Source organism: Podarcis vaucheri (genome assembly GCF_965113315.1).
Source record: "Podarcis vaucheri genome assembly, chromosome: 2".
Classification (NCBI taxonomy): Eukaryota; Metazoa; Chordata; class Lepidosauria; order Squamata; family Lacertidae; genus Podarcis; species Podarcis vaucheri.
Window position 1 is genome coordinate 33,741,515 of NC_138760.1, and position 14,457 is coordinate 33,755,971.

Sequence of the window (14,457 nt, forward strand, 5' to 3'; positions counted from 1 at the left end):
ATCCTTTGCTCTCATACTTTGCATTTATGGTGATTTAATGGATGCAATATTTTTTATCTGTTAGTGTGCTGCTGTTCTCTATGTGACTGTGGCTTATTATTATCTAAATGCTTATTCTTATTATATCCAAAGTTATCCTTGTGCAAGCTCATTCATGAGTGAAGTCTCATGACTGGCGTCCCCTCCTCCCCCTGCAGCCCCCATGTACCTGCATAGTCTGCTCCACAGGGTTGTGGGAAGTCTGCTTGCGCAATGTTGGATTTGTCTGGTTGTTGCTTTTTTTTATTATGTTTTATTACTGCGAGCTGCCTTGAAGCCACTCATGGTAAAAGGTGGGATGTAAATCCCACAAATAAATAAAATCTCAACATTCTAGAACATGGATTCTCTCCTAATCACACTAAATTGTCCAGCTTGAGTCAAACAGTGACAAATTGTAAACAGGAAATGTGCAAGGGATGACCCACTCTGACGACATCTTCCGTGAGTATATTTTACAGTCATCATCCAAAGATGAATTTAAAAAGTAACACTTAGAGATCAACATAAACTGAATCAGATCCAGCTAGCTGGTGTTTCATACCACATCCTCCTCACCCTGAGATCAAGTATGAACATTACTCTCCCACAGTCAGTTTCAAAATACAGACTGTCTATAATGCCTGCTACAGTTACCTGCAATTCCAACTTTAGGATACAACAGATGTTAAGCAGTTTATGCAGCTACAGTCACTGCAAATATGTTAGAAACTAGTGAGTGAATTTCTTCAGGCATCAGATTCAAATTCTGAAGCAAGCAGAATGATCTGCATCACCTTCAGCAGCACATGGCTCAAAAGAGGCACCTTGGAACCAGTTTGGAGAGTCCAAGGAAGAGGAAGCAGTAAAAAGAAGAGTCAGTGTGCTAGTCTTGGATCTGAGAGATCTGCTCACCACTAAACTCACGGGGCCATCTAAGAAAGGTCAATTCATTTCTTAAGCCATTTCTACACAATTGCTTCCCTGTACAAAGTTAGACAAAACACTTCCTGATCAGGAATCCCTCACCTTTGTCAAGCAACCCTTTGTCAACATTTCTTCCAGTCTTGTATTCTGCTCAGATTTCCAAATGATAACAAACACAGTGAGCTGCCTCTACTAGTTCCTTTTGTTTAACTGTTTTGCTTATCAGGTTAGATGTCTGTTGACTTCCAAGGCATCCTCCAAACACTATTGACTCAATTTAGCATCCCGCTTCTTAGTCTTGTGAAGATGACAAATCAACAGTAGGGAAATCCTCACTCCTTTTATCAGTTTCCATGCTAAACTATACCAGACTTATTATACTGAAGGAAAGGCAGCCCAGATCCTATATTCTGCCCATAAATTCCCTTAAAATCCTTCAACACATTATTTATTGAAAGGGCAACAGTTTCTGTTACTAAATTAAACAAAAATACAAATAATTTGGTAAATAATCTCATTTATAACCACCACCACCACCACTACTAGTCTTTTTCACTACTTCAACCCTTGAACTACAAAAGGCAGGTTACTTGTTTTAAAAAGGTCTGAGTTCTTAAAAAGGAATCACAGTGGGGAGGGGGGCAGAGCCGACTCTACCTATCCCTTTCCACAGATCTTGCCAGACATGCAAGGGACACTATCACCAATAATCCTATTACCAGGTGACAAACCCAGTTCAGGGAGAATTACTCCATCCACCCCTAGAATAGGATTGTATTGCACTCTTTTACATAATTGAAAAGCATAACCCAAAGCAAAAAGACTGCAAGCATGGTAGGGAGGGTGTTAATAAAGTTTAATCATTATGACGAGTCATTCAGGTCATGAAAGACCAATAAAACCCATCATACTGGAAACCAAGAGCCATTTCAAAGGTTAACATGTGTGCATTGTGGAACACAAGTATTGGGCAATCTGCTAGGAAGGATTAGAAGTGCTTATTGTACTGGTTTTTATCTGTTAAGCAATCTTGCTAAACAAGAATGGTATGAGTTCAGACAGTCTAAGAGAACACTCTGTTGGAGAACATTAGCATATTACAAGTAATAATATACTGGGAAAACTGCTACTTAAAACCTCACAAGGGGGGGGGGGCTGCCTGTTACATGACAGATCTGCCCATTGAGACAGATGACAAGCACAAATAATAATTCTTAGAGAAAGCATGCTGCCAAATAATATTTTCTTCCGCCCCCATTTATTTGCTACTTTTCCTTTGTGGCCTAACACTGCCTTATCTTTCAATATTTCACTTCAAGTGCCTGATCTGTGACCAGCATTGTGCATGCCAATATTTACTGTCTATTCCTCAGTTCCATGTGTTTTAAAGCAGCATTTTTTGCTGAAAATTGACACCAAACTGGCATGGATAAGCAATAGTCTAGCTGGCTGTTCCTGAAGACTAATAGGGTTATTTCCCTTCTGTGTTCCCCACCCCCAACACACACACACACACACACACACAGTATGGGACTCCACACTACAGCTATTTAACTCCTTCAAAATAAATCATTCTGCTTCAGTATATATTACTCACTTCGTACATCCTTTCATCTGATTCCTTTTTCCAAGGTGCTGAAATATAATAATTTCAAGGAAACAAGCTGAGGCAACAAGAAAGCTGCTGCTTACAGATTCTGAAGTAGTTTTCCAGATATAATAGCCCTAACAAATAAGAAAATGCATTTATACTTTATGACTCAAATGTTGGCAACATTCTGGAGCAAAATTCCTTCTTAAAAGCATATTCAGATGGATAGGTTCTACAGTTAGTTGTTAACACAACACTTCCTGAATGCAATTCCTTTTATAGCAAGCATTATTCGTAGGCAGAATAAAAAGAACTATCAGGCTGGGACCAGGTGTAGATTTTTACATTTTTAAAACAAAACCAATGATCAACCTCCAGCAGAGGCAGCAGCTGTCTGTGCAACATCTGGACAGGAGCTGCAGAAACAATGGCTTGACTAAGAGCAGGGTGACTAATCTTCTTCAGCCCATGGCTCAACTTGAAGGTTTGGCACCTCTCCAAGAGCTGCATGCCAGCAATGGCAATAGCCAAAGTGTCATGAACACACATACACACCACACACCTATAGCTATGCAGTGGTGCCTCGGGTTACACACGCTTCAGGTTACATACACTTCAGGTTAATAACTTTGCTTCAGGATGAGTACAGGAATCGTGCTCCAGTGGCGCGGCGGCAGCAGGAGACCCCATTAGCTAAAGTGGTGCTTCGGGTTAAGAACAGTTTCAGGTTAAGAACAGACCTCCAGAACGAATTAAGTACTTAACCTGAGGTACCACTGTATATGGTATTAGATACACAAACACAAGGAAAGGGGAAATAGGTGTGCAACACAGAGCAGTGGCAGGACACAGACAGTTGAAACTCAGAAGCTGCCTTTGGAAGTGGAAGGAGGAAGGCTATACCTCTCCAACACATTATCTCCCTTTGCCATCATCAGATTAGGGTGAAATACAAACTTGCTTTTATATATTAACAAATACGTGATCTAGTCACCTAATCAGTCAGTTAATATTTTACTCAATTCATTACCTAACTATTTACAGTGATACCCAGTTGTAATCCATTTTGCAACAGAATACTCAATTTAGCAGCACTTACTTTGTTCCAACTCTGTTAACTGTACATCATTTACAAATAATAGCTGTCCTTAATCAAAGGAACAGTCTTAACCCTTGCTGGTTAAACCACCACACAGGCTTAGTTGTGTTCTGATACCTCATTTCCTTATGTGTGCTTTAAAAACTTTCTTTCTAGGGCTTCCATAAAGCATAGCTTTTCATTTCTTTACAGCCTAATTATCTGAAGTCTTTTTTTCTAACACCCCCGTGTTCATATGATACCTTTTATTAGTTTGTCAACTCAAACAAGCCATCATAAGAAGTCTGACAGTTTAGTTCTGTTACACTAATTCCTAGTTAACATGATTTCACGGCACCATGCACAAAGCCAGTCAATGGATATCAAAGATGCTTACAAAGTTTATCGCAAAGCGTAAGACAGGGCTATTTTTTTGAACTAAAAAAAGGACAGCGAAAATAGGGTGGGTTCTGCTGAAGCTGCAAAGTCCAATCTTTTTTCCCATCCAGCCCTCCCAAATAATTAACATCTCAGAGGTCCCTGGAATAGAATACAGAATTTTTAAAGGAATCTTCATTCCATGAGCCTCTTGGGTCTTTTCACTACAAAGGGTTGCTAGGGAACTCCTGCCATTTTAACTTGGCAAAGCTTTATACCCAACTTAAGGAATTTCATTCTAGTGAAAGTGTCGATACAAGACAAATCAACAAATTTGCAAACCAACAAGTCCTGACCTTCCCCAGGCTTCTCTATCCACAATGGCAATGCCATCAGGCAAACATATATGTTGCGCTATTTGGCCCTGACTCAAGTCAAAGAGGTTTGTAAGCTGGTCCAAATAAATAACATTCTATTCTTAACAAAGCATTAACAAGTATTTTCAATTAACAAAGATGTTCACATAAACTCTATCTGCATTTTACTCAGTTGTTTCTGAAAGAGCTCGAAAAAAATCTGTAAGAGGCTTAGATAACTTTTAAGAAAAAGGAGATCAAATATTTCAGCATTGATGAATTAAATAAGAGCATAAAAAATGAACAAAACCATGAAAAATATTAATAATTCACATGACTCTTCAGGTAGCCCACAGCCACATGTATCCTGAAAGGTCAGTTCTCACTGTGGCTATGGTGACAATGTGCACTAGATTCCTCAATCAGCTGCTTGAGACTGCTTGGTTTGCTTTTTCAACCTCCACATTCCATAATAGGGCTGGGCGATATTAGGTTTTCAGCATTGTGGTGTATCACCAGCAAAAACATCACGGTTTGGCGATAAACCACGATGTTCAAAGAGCTATATTCACCCCAGCCTGCAAGGCCCCGGATGAAACTGTGTTAAGGTGCTTTCACCCCAGCTCCTTGTAGATTGGGGCCAATGCAGCTGTTCCTAGCCTGCTGCTCAGCTGGGGGGTGCAAAGGCTCCTGCTCCCTAGCTGAGCTAGCCCTTCACTGCCCAAGATGGAGGGAGGCCTGCGTTGGATCTTGACAGGCTCGGTTTGCAACCTCCCTTCGCCTTCGTCTTCGCCAGCAAGGTGCAAGGGGCAGTCAAACAGCCTTCTTTTCTTGGGAGAAAAAGGCCGCCTGCTCGCCAACCCCCTTTGCCAGTGAAGACGGAAGGATTCATGTGAATGGAGCCTGTCAGGCTCCGTTCGCAGGGTTCCTTCAGCTTCAATGGCAAGAAATGGGGAGCACACAATCAGCCTTTCTCGTAGGAGAAACAGGCCACTTGCTCCCCCCCCCCTCGCCAGCAAGACAAAGGAAGCACTGCGAAGGAACCTGACAGGCTCCATTGTCAGGGCTCCCTTCATCTTTCCTGGCATGGCCCTTTCAGCCAGGGAGCATGAAGGCTCTGAGCAAAATCTCCATCCATCCAGAAGGACAGGGTCTTATCCGCACACCTAAGCCTGGGAGTGCAAAGCCTTCTGCTCCTCAGCTGAGGGAGCCCCAATTCTTCTCCCACTTGCATACTAGCAGGAGAAGGCTCTGAGTTCCTCTGCCACCAGCAGCCAGCTGCAGCTTGTTTCACCATCACTGTGCTGGTAGCAATGAGACTCAGTAGCAGCAGCAGCTGCTTCACTAGTGATATACCACTGAGCAAAACCACCATCACGGTCTGCCCCCCCCCCCATTACGGTCCTGGGTGATATATCAATACATCGCCCAAGCCTATTCCACAGAATGTTTAGCTTTCAGGAAATTGCATCATGGACATCCAAGTGCACCTGCCTTCCAAAACTCCTGACTTCATTCAGATGACTAAAACAAAACAAAACAAACAGCTAAGCAATGCTCAAGCACAGACGGTAATGCAAATATTGCTCCTGATAAATGGCAAAGCTGATAGATTCACCATTTACTAAGCAAGCACTTATCTGAACAAGCAATCAATATTGAAACTATATTTGTATATATGCTTTCCATTTTCTGGCTCCTGCCCAGCAAGTTGCCCATTCTTGAAAATATAAAAGACAGACTGAACCACTATGCTCAGGAAAGTTCACCATAGTTGTGTAGAGTAAAGCAACATATCAGCAATGAACTTTGTCTCGTCCTCCAGAATAGCTAAAGATCATTAGGTCTTTTAAAAAAAATATCATTCTATAGTAGGAAGAGTTTAAAAAGCAACAACACACATATTCTACAACAGAATTATAAAACTACAGTGGTACCTCTGGTAACGTACTTAATTCGTTCTGGAGGTCCGTTCTTAACCTGAAACTGTTCTTAACCTGAGACACGACTTTAGCTAATGGGGCCTCCCGCCGCTGCTGCTGTGTGATTTCTGTTCTCATCCTGTATAAAAAACCTGCTTATTCATAAGTAATATCTGCATTTTTAAATCTTACTTCAAAACATAAGCCAGGATTGGCTTTTTAAAAAATATTTTGCCTACCTTTACCTTAAAAGGCAGCTTATATGACCCGAGCTATCTCTAAAATATCTCACAAGAAGAAACACAATGTATTGACAATGTCCTGACTGACAATTTATAAACATGTTTTAACATGAGTTCCAGCTACTGTTATCAGCTACCTCAATGGAATAACAGAGAAGGTACTTCTGGGATAGCTCCACTGGTAGAAGAAGAAGAAGAAGAAGAAGAAGAAGAAGAAGAAGAAGAAGAAGAAGAATAATTTGGATTTGATATCCCGCTTTATCATTACCCGAAGGAGTCTCAAAGCGGCTAACATTCTCCTTTCCCTTCCTCCCCCACAACAAACACTCTGTGAGGCGAGTGGAGCTGAGAGACTTCAAAGAAGTGTGACTAGCCCAAGGTCACCCAGCAGCTGCATGTGCAGGAGCGGAGATGCGAACCCGGTTCCCCAGATTACGAGTCTACCACTCTTAACCACTATACCACACTGACAAAGAGACTCTTAATCTTGGGGCTGTGGCCTATATGTACCATTCTATGACCAGGGGACAAGAAAAGCTGGCACTACAATGCATTATCCAATCACTGACTGGAGAAGGGTAGTACAGCACAATATATATTTTGGGGGGGGAGGAAGGGAGGGAGTAGGCAGAAACACCTGCCTTCCTGCATACAAAATTGTTGTACCGCTCTCCCCCTTGCCAACAGTATTTGAACAAGTCCAAAAACCCCAACCAAAGGTACAACAGGAAGACTTGTACTGGCCAGCAAGGAAGGTCAGGCTATAAATCAGCAGGACAATTATAACCTTCAGCAATAATCTTTTGAAATGTGAAGGTTTCCATTCATAGTTCTGATACTGAAATGGCAGGTAAATCTATCCATTATTGTTGGCTCTAAGGAAGATGTTGTGTCATTCAGACACCAGTCAGCTCTATTAGTCCATTAAAGCAGCCCTTTCTATTTTTTTGCTTTCCCATAGAAACCCACGGTCTGCCTGTTCCCATGAAGGGAATATTTTAATTCTTACTTAGGAGGTAAGTAAGGCAACCAGCGGGGGAGGGGGGGATTGTTAAAATGAAAGCACTACAACCAGATTTTTTTTACTTCCGATCTGTTTTAAAAATCAATATAAGTAAATGTGGCTCAATTTAAAAGCTCCGACTTTGGTAGCATCTTGTCAGTAAAAATCCAACACATTCAAGACCCTTTTATTTTAATGAAGTCTTTGCTACCAGAACTATGAGATTTAATTCCACATTCAAAGTGAAATTCCTACTCTGTGTGATAAAAAAAGATTCTTTGAATAAATAATAGATCAAAGGAGTGTCATTCTGATCGCATACAGATACTCTGGATCTAGGCTACGAAGAGCAAACCCTCTGCTAAGTTACAGAATTCTGGGCAAAGAGTAGTGAATACTTAACTATGTTGTTTAGATTTATCAATGACTTTTTCTTAAAATGGAACTGTGCCACCAAACAGCAGCACAATGAAAAATTATTACATAAGGTTTCAGGTTATTTGTCAGTCAGGCAAAAAACCACTGCTAAACTGACTACCACCATTTCAAGAAAGTATTACAATTTATTGTCATGAGGCTAGTGTTACAGCATCATCACTGGATTGCTAACAGTTTTACTCAGAATCTATTATATATGCAGAATTACATATGGGAGGATTAATCTAATGAGGGGCAGGAAAGGAAAATCTGTGGCCATAGATCCACCCAATCAAGAGAGCTGCCAAGAAGGGGAAGCAGTACAACAAGGCTGGCATTCGTCTCCCCCATCAAGGCTGTGTGCCAAAGGAATAGGAGAGCTTTGGATCCACTTGATCCAAAACCTCTTATGATATAACCCCAGAACCTGGATTCTGCCCTCTCTGCAGAACACCAACAGTGGTGTCATTAAACATTTTAAAATTATTATTGGCAGTAGTAAATTAAAAATGGTGTCTTCCAAATTGGTGCTATATAAACTCTGGATTATATTCCAAATTAAAAATAGGATATAGTTTAGTTTTAAAATCAAATGTATCAACTATTGCAGGGTTCGGCAACCTAAGGCCCATGGGCCACAAGCAGCCCATGGGGGTCATTTAACAGGTTCATGGACCCCCACGCCTGCTCAGTAGGCTCCCATACACCGTGTTAAACCGGCGCAGAGCGAGGATCACCTTCTGCAACGCTGGCCGGCTTCCCATTGGCTGCAGGAAGCTCCTGCGGTCAATGGGAAGCTGTGCACGCCTCCTCCGCACCAGAAGGAGTGCTGGAAATAGCGTTTGCACATGCGTGCATGCATGCGCACTCCAGCCCACCACAGCGTCTGCAGGACCATGAACCAGCCCAAGCCACAAAAACTTTGCCAACCCCTGAACTAGCTCAATACTCAGATAATTTAATCTTGCAAAAGAGCATAATATAAAATTACCCCATAACTATTCCAATATTATAACCAGGGTCTCATATTAATTATTTCACTAAAAGATAAATGTAGCTCAAGTATAACCTAAAGGCTAGAGAGAATTCCTAAATCAAAGCTTATATAGGTTTCAATGTGTCCCATTATATAATAGCTCTAGGTTATGACCCTTCCTCAACAAAAAACTACAATGCTACAATTATATGAGTGGCAGAGATATAAACATAGGAGAAACAAAGTTTTCAAGAATCAACTCAAAGTTCTACTCCAGCTCTAAGCATTTGTATCCATGAATCTACCCATGACTGACTAAAGTAATATTTTTTTTAAAAAAAATAAATACTGTACTGAACTAATAGTTAATGTCTGCCATGTGACACTCTTAAGGATAAGACAATTAAAATGAAATATAAAAGAGCAATGGAAATAAAACAAAACAGCTAAATACAGGGAATCTTCCTAATCATAGGCTCTTTATGCCAATTAAAAGTCAGAAATGAATTAGCTGTAATCCACAGAGAAGCAAGTTAGTAGTCGAGATATGCAAAAATAAGCAGCAGTGAACTGCATCTGTGGACTCAATTCACACTGATGTCACCTAAATTCTAACAAAACAACCCACCACACATCCCAAAATAAAGATAGCAAGTTCCAAGCTGCAAAGTTCCAATGTCAACGAGATTTCTTTGGGCTGGCAGGTTGATGCTACAAAGAAATTTTGTTTGCTTTTATCTTCTTATACTGTATTACAAAAATATTTCCCACACTATAGATTCCGTGTGTAAGCTTAAGCAAAACTTGAAATGTACCCTCAATTTTACCCAAAGAATGAAATGATCTTACAATAATCTGCTTACTAAAATTGTGCTTCATAAATGAAACAAGTGCTCAGGTAGCATAAAAATGACAATGATTTCTTATTGCTTTGGAACCCATAGCTTAATCTATACTTTTCAGATAAATAGCGAAAACGTAACTTTATCATTAACTAGTCATCTGAGCAATCTTTAATGCTGAATGAACTCCTCAGGTTTTTATTTATTTATTTTTATTAAAGATTTTCTTGGTTTACAAAAGTACATGCACTGTCTCTTTTTTCAGGTTGCACAGTCTCTCTTACAAATCAGTTACACTTGTTGTAAGACATTAGTGTTGAGTATGGTATAAGGTTGGGGGGAAGAGGGGGGTGGGGTGGTGAGGCTTATATTATTTTGTATGGGGTTTCATGTCAGCGTCAACTGGCTAGTTTCTCTTTCTATTCGTTTTATTACAAATGGACCCATTGTTTCGTCTCATCTTCTAGAATAAACAGGATTATGTGGCGTACTTGGTTGGCAATGTAACATGATTCTATGTTGGGGGTTCACCCCATTCTCCTTCTGAAGGGAGGTGCAGGTATTGGGGACTTATTCTTGGCTTTTTGTGTGAGAAAATAAACAAGTGTAGTTTTTTTCTGCCACTTCTGGAGTTGGTTTGGGGGAATCCAGATTGGGAGGATTTGGAATAAATAGGCTAGTTTGGGGAGGGTGATCATTTGGATCATGGCTGTTTTGTCTGAAAGGGTGAAGTTGGTGTTGGTCTATTTCCTCAAGTCTCTGTTGATTTGTCACCACAGGGACTTGTAATTGTGGAGGTATAGTTTGTTGAGGTTTCTGGTTATTTGAACCCTTAGGTACCTGAATTTGGTGCAGCAGAGTTTTATCTTTGTGATGCTGGTGAATTCCTTTTGCGTGTGCGTGGTGGGGTGGGGTGTTGAAGCACATAGCCTCAGATTTTGCAAAGTTTACTTGTAGGCCTGACACCAATGCGAATGTGTTGAGTTCTTTAATTAGGGTGGTTGCTGTGTTATGGGGTCTGGTGTTGTGACCATCAGGGCATCTGCAGAGAGCCCTAGTTTGTAGGTTTTACTTTTTATTTCCGCACTTGATATCTGGGGCTGCTTGGAGTCAGATTGCTAGGAGCTCCAGGGCCAAGATGAATAGGGACAGTGGGTATCCATTTTTTGTGCCTCTTTGGATTGCTATGGCAGTGTTTCCCAACCTTTTTTGGGCAAAGGCACACTTGTTTCGTGAAAAAAATCTCGAGGCACACCACCATGCCAGATAGGGAAAGGTCACTTTTTACTTATGTAAAAAAAAATTAAAAAATAGTAACAGCATAGAAGGTAATGGTTAGGCTAGCATCCCTCTTCCAAATATGCTAGGTTTTTATTTGCAGGGACTGTTCTACATGGGAAAGCATTCAGCACTGTCATTCTCCCATCTGCCATCTGAATTGGTACTATTCTGGGTCAACTTACTCTGCTGCATGTGTAGATGAAAATGGCACCAAGTGTGGGGGAGGGGGCAGAACAGGTTTCAGATACAGGATATTAAGCATACACGTACTTCAGATTGAACTGGTTGCTTGCTTTGCAAGTTTTCATTTCCCAAATGACTGCCTTGGCAAGCGCAATACCTACCAGGCTCAACGCCGGTCTCGCGCTGCCGCTTCCCGCGCTCTCAAGGACCCGGGAGGAGGAAGGCATGAAGGGAATCCCGAAGGCGCGAAAACCTCACGCATGCGCAGGCCTTCCGCCTGCGACAGCCCAGTAGGCCGGCCGAAGCGAGCGGCGATGGGATGTGGGAGCTCGCTCGCTCGCCGCCCCGCGTGTGCCTATGTGGGGCACGTTACAGCCCCGTGACGTCAGCGCCACGCAGGCAGCCAGGCAGGCAGACGGCGAGAGCCCCGCACTGGGCGGCCTCTCCTCGCCGCCGCCACCCCACCTCTCGCCGCCCGACTCGCCCGCCTCCCTCCCACGGCACACCAGGCAACGTCTCGCGGCACACTAGTGTGCCGCGGAACACCGGTTGGGAAACACTGTGCTATGGTATTGGAGTCCACATTGTTAATTCTACATTTTGCTAAGGCTTGGGAGCAAATTTGTTTGAGGGTTTGTAGGAAGTTGGGGCCAAATTTCATGTTAGTTAATACTGCTAACCGATATTTCCATTCTAAGCAATCAAAAGCTTTAAGGATGTCTAGGGACACGATCATCATTTTGCTGTGTTCCATCAGATTCAGTGGTTTCCTAACAGGGTCTGTTATGTTGCAACCAGGGACAAAGCCTACCTGGTCCGGGGTGATTAGTTTGTGCAGAAAGATTTTTAGGCGGTTAGCTAGGATTGATGTGAATATCTTGTAGTCTTGGTTTATCAATGAAATAGGGTGGTATGATTCTATTTTGAGGCTATCTTTCAGAGGTTTAGGGATAGAAACTATTTTGGAAGAGGTCCAGGTTTTGGGGATAGGGGTCCCTTTTATGATGTCGTTAAATAGGTGGGTCATGTAAGGCCTTTTTATTTTAATTTTCTCATAGAAAAAAATCTACCTTCTCACTATCACTACATCTTATTTCTATCTTTTATTTTTTTAGATTCCAACACCTCAACATTTTTAATTATTTAAATAAACAGTTATGTGTAACCTGATTATTACCCAACTGTGGAGCTTTTTCTAATGGACCAAGGGTGGAATTCAGTACCACACTATGCTGAATATCCTGTCTGTGCAACTATATCAGTTTGTCAGATGGAACAATCCCCACGCCCACCCCGTGCAATATTCTGGGGGTTCTTCTGACCTCCCTGAGCCAATTTCAGGGGGCTTCCACTGACAGTTTTTGTTAGGTGAAATCCCCCCAAGACAGCTAGCTATGTTTCTTTTATGCATAAGACTACAGTGGTGCCCCGCAAGACAAATGCCTCGCAAGACGAAAGGGTTTTCCGTTTTTCCGTTGCTTCGCTAGACGAATTTCCCTATGGGCTTGCTTCGCAAGACGAAAATGTCTTGCGCTTTTTTTAAAAAGCCACTTGAAGAGGCGCAGTTGCGACGGACCGTGCTTCGCAAGACGAAAAGACTCGCGGAACGAATTCTTTTTGTCTTGCGAGGCACCACTGTATAGACAAATGACAAACAATTTAAAGCATTATTAAACCAAATGCATAATTTATCAACATGACTGTATCAATTTAATAAGTATTCAAAGCTAAACAAAATTATAATGGTCCAGGGGTGTACTCAAGGACAACGTGCAGACTTCAAGCAAGCAAAGAATAAAATTAGAATCTCCCTTTCAAATAAAATTTGCTACTATATATCTTTACCCGGTCTTTCATCCGCCAACTCTGAGCCAGTGACTTGGAGCCCTCAATTTTCTCACAGTGCCTCTTCTTCATGAAGGCCAAGGGCAGATTCCAGTCAGTCATGTCCGACTCATCTTCCTCCCCAAGCCCTAGGAGGGGGGACTGCAGCATGTCAGATTCCATCAGAAGAAAAGGAACTAATGTAACCAGGGATCAGAAACCTCCACTCCAACACAATGTCCAGAAAAAAGTAGTTGGAAGGACAAAGGAATCTGGCAAGTCTTGTTCCCAGAAGATGTTTCCTGGGAAGGAGCTGTTTGCAGGGAAGGAGCTGTTTTCAAAGTAGATTTGCAAGTGCTACTGTTCCAGAGAATTTTGCAATATTCCCTGCTCAGCAAGTGGGGGTTTCCTGTCTGGGTTGAGAAAATTTAAGGAGTGCTGCAACCCCTAGACAAGGGACAACTAACAGTATCTGATAGCAAATGGATTATCACCCTCTAGCTTCATGGGTCAGAGATATGTATGTAAATCCTTTGTTGTTGTTGCCTTCTTCAGGAATAAGATATAGTTCACTGTCACTGTTATCTCAGAACTAGGGAGATATGTGGTTCTTGGTTGCAACAGAAATTATGACATAACCCAGCAGAAATGATATCAATGAATATTCATTCAGAATAAAGTTTTAGAAGATGGGCATAGAACTATTTTCAGTAGAAGAATGTGACGTAAGATTGGGAATCTAGCCAAGTGCTCTAAACATTGCAAATCAATGGGCAAGATGCAAATACTACTATAGTTGCAGGATGTTTGGTAGTCTTGTTTAGGTTAAAGGTGACGCCTTATACCACACAAAGAGACTGCAGGCAATGTAAGAGACGTTGAGTGACAAAAGTTCTTATCCAGGGTGGAGAATCAGATTAGGAACCTCTTGTATCTCTAGCAACAGTGGAAGTTCTTTGTGGGAACTGCTGTTCATCTAAGTCCTCGTTAAGGCAACATTTGCAGGGGGATGTACAGAGTTTCAGCAGGTCTAATTTGGATTCAAATATGGAGATTACTAGCACAGGATTCTTGCCAGAAGGGAACCGTCAGAGCGGGATAGGCTTACAACGTGGTACCCTGTTCAAGGCAGAACTTTTAAGAACGTGGGGTCGGGATGTCTGTCCTTTTACAGACAAAATAATAGGAAGCAAAGATGGAGCTTGCAGCTTTAGCCGAAGTCGCTTCTGCTCCAGGCGCGGCTATCCCTATCCTCGGAGAGGATGCAGGGGAAAGGGGGCTCACTCACGACAAAGTCCAGCCCTTGGCGGTGCAGTCGGGCTCAGGAGCAGGGCCTGGGCCTGTTTCCGAGAGCTTATGGTCTCCGGTGGCCGAGAAGGAACGTCCTACCCCCGTGGAGGTACTTGCCCTGTGCCCGGC

General features: G+C 42.1%; 1 protein-coding gene across 2 annotated transcripts in view; it reads right to left on the reverse strand.

Annotated features, from left to right (window-relative positions):
- RPTOR (regulatory associated protein of MTOR complex 1) overlaps positions 1-13,961 on the reverse strand; it is a 327,700-nt gene extending 313,739 nt beyond the window's left edge. For both annotated transcript variants that reach the window (XM_082212377.1, XM_082212376.1), the window contains exon 1: positions 13,060-13,961. In XM_082212377.1, the coding sequence (XP_082068503.1) occupies positions 13,060-13,221 (162 nt within the window). In that variant the 5' untranslated portion in view covers positions 13,222-13,961. The remainder of the gene's footprint in view (positions 1-13,059) is intronic.
- Positions 13,962-14,457: the final 496 nt, after the last annotated feature.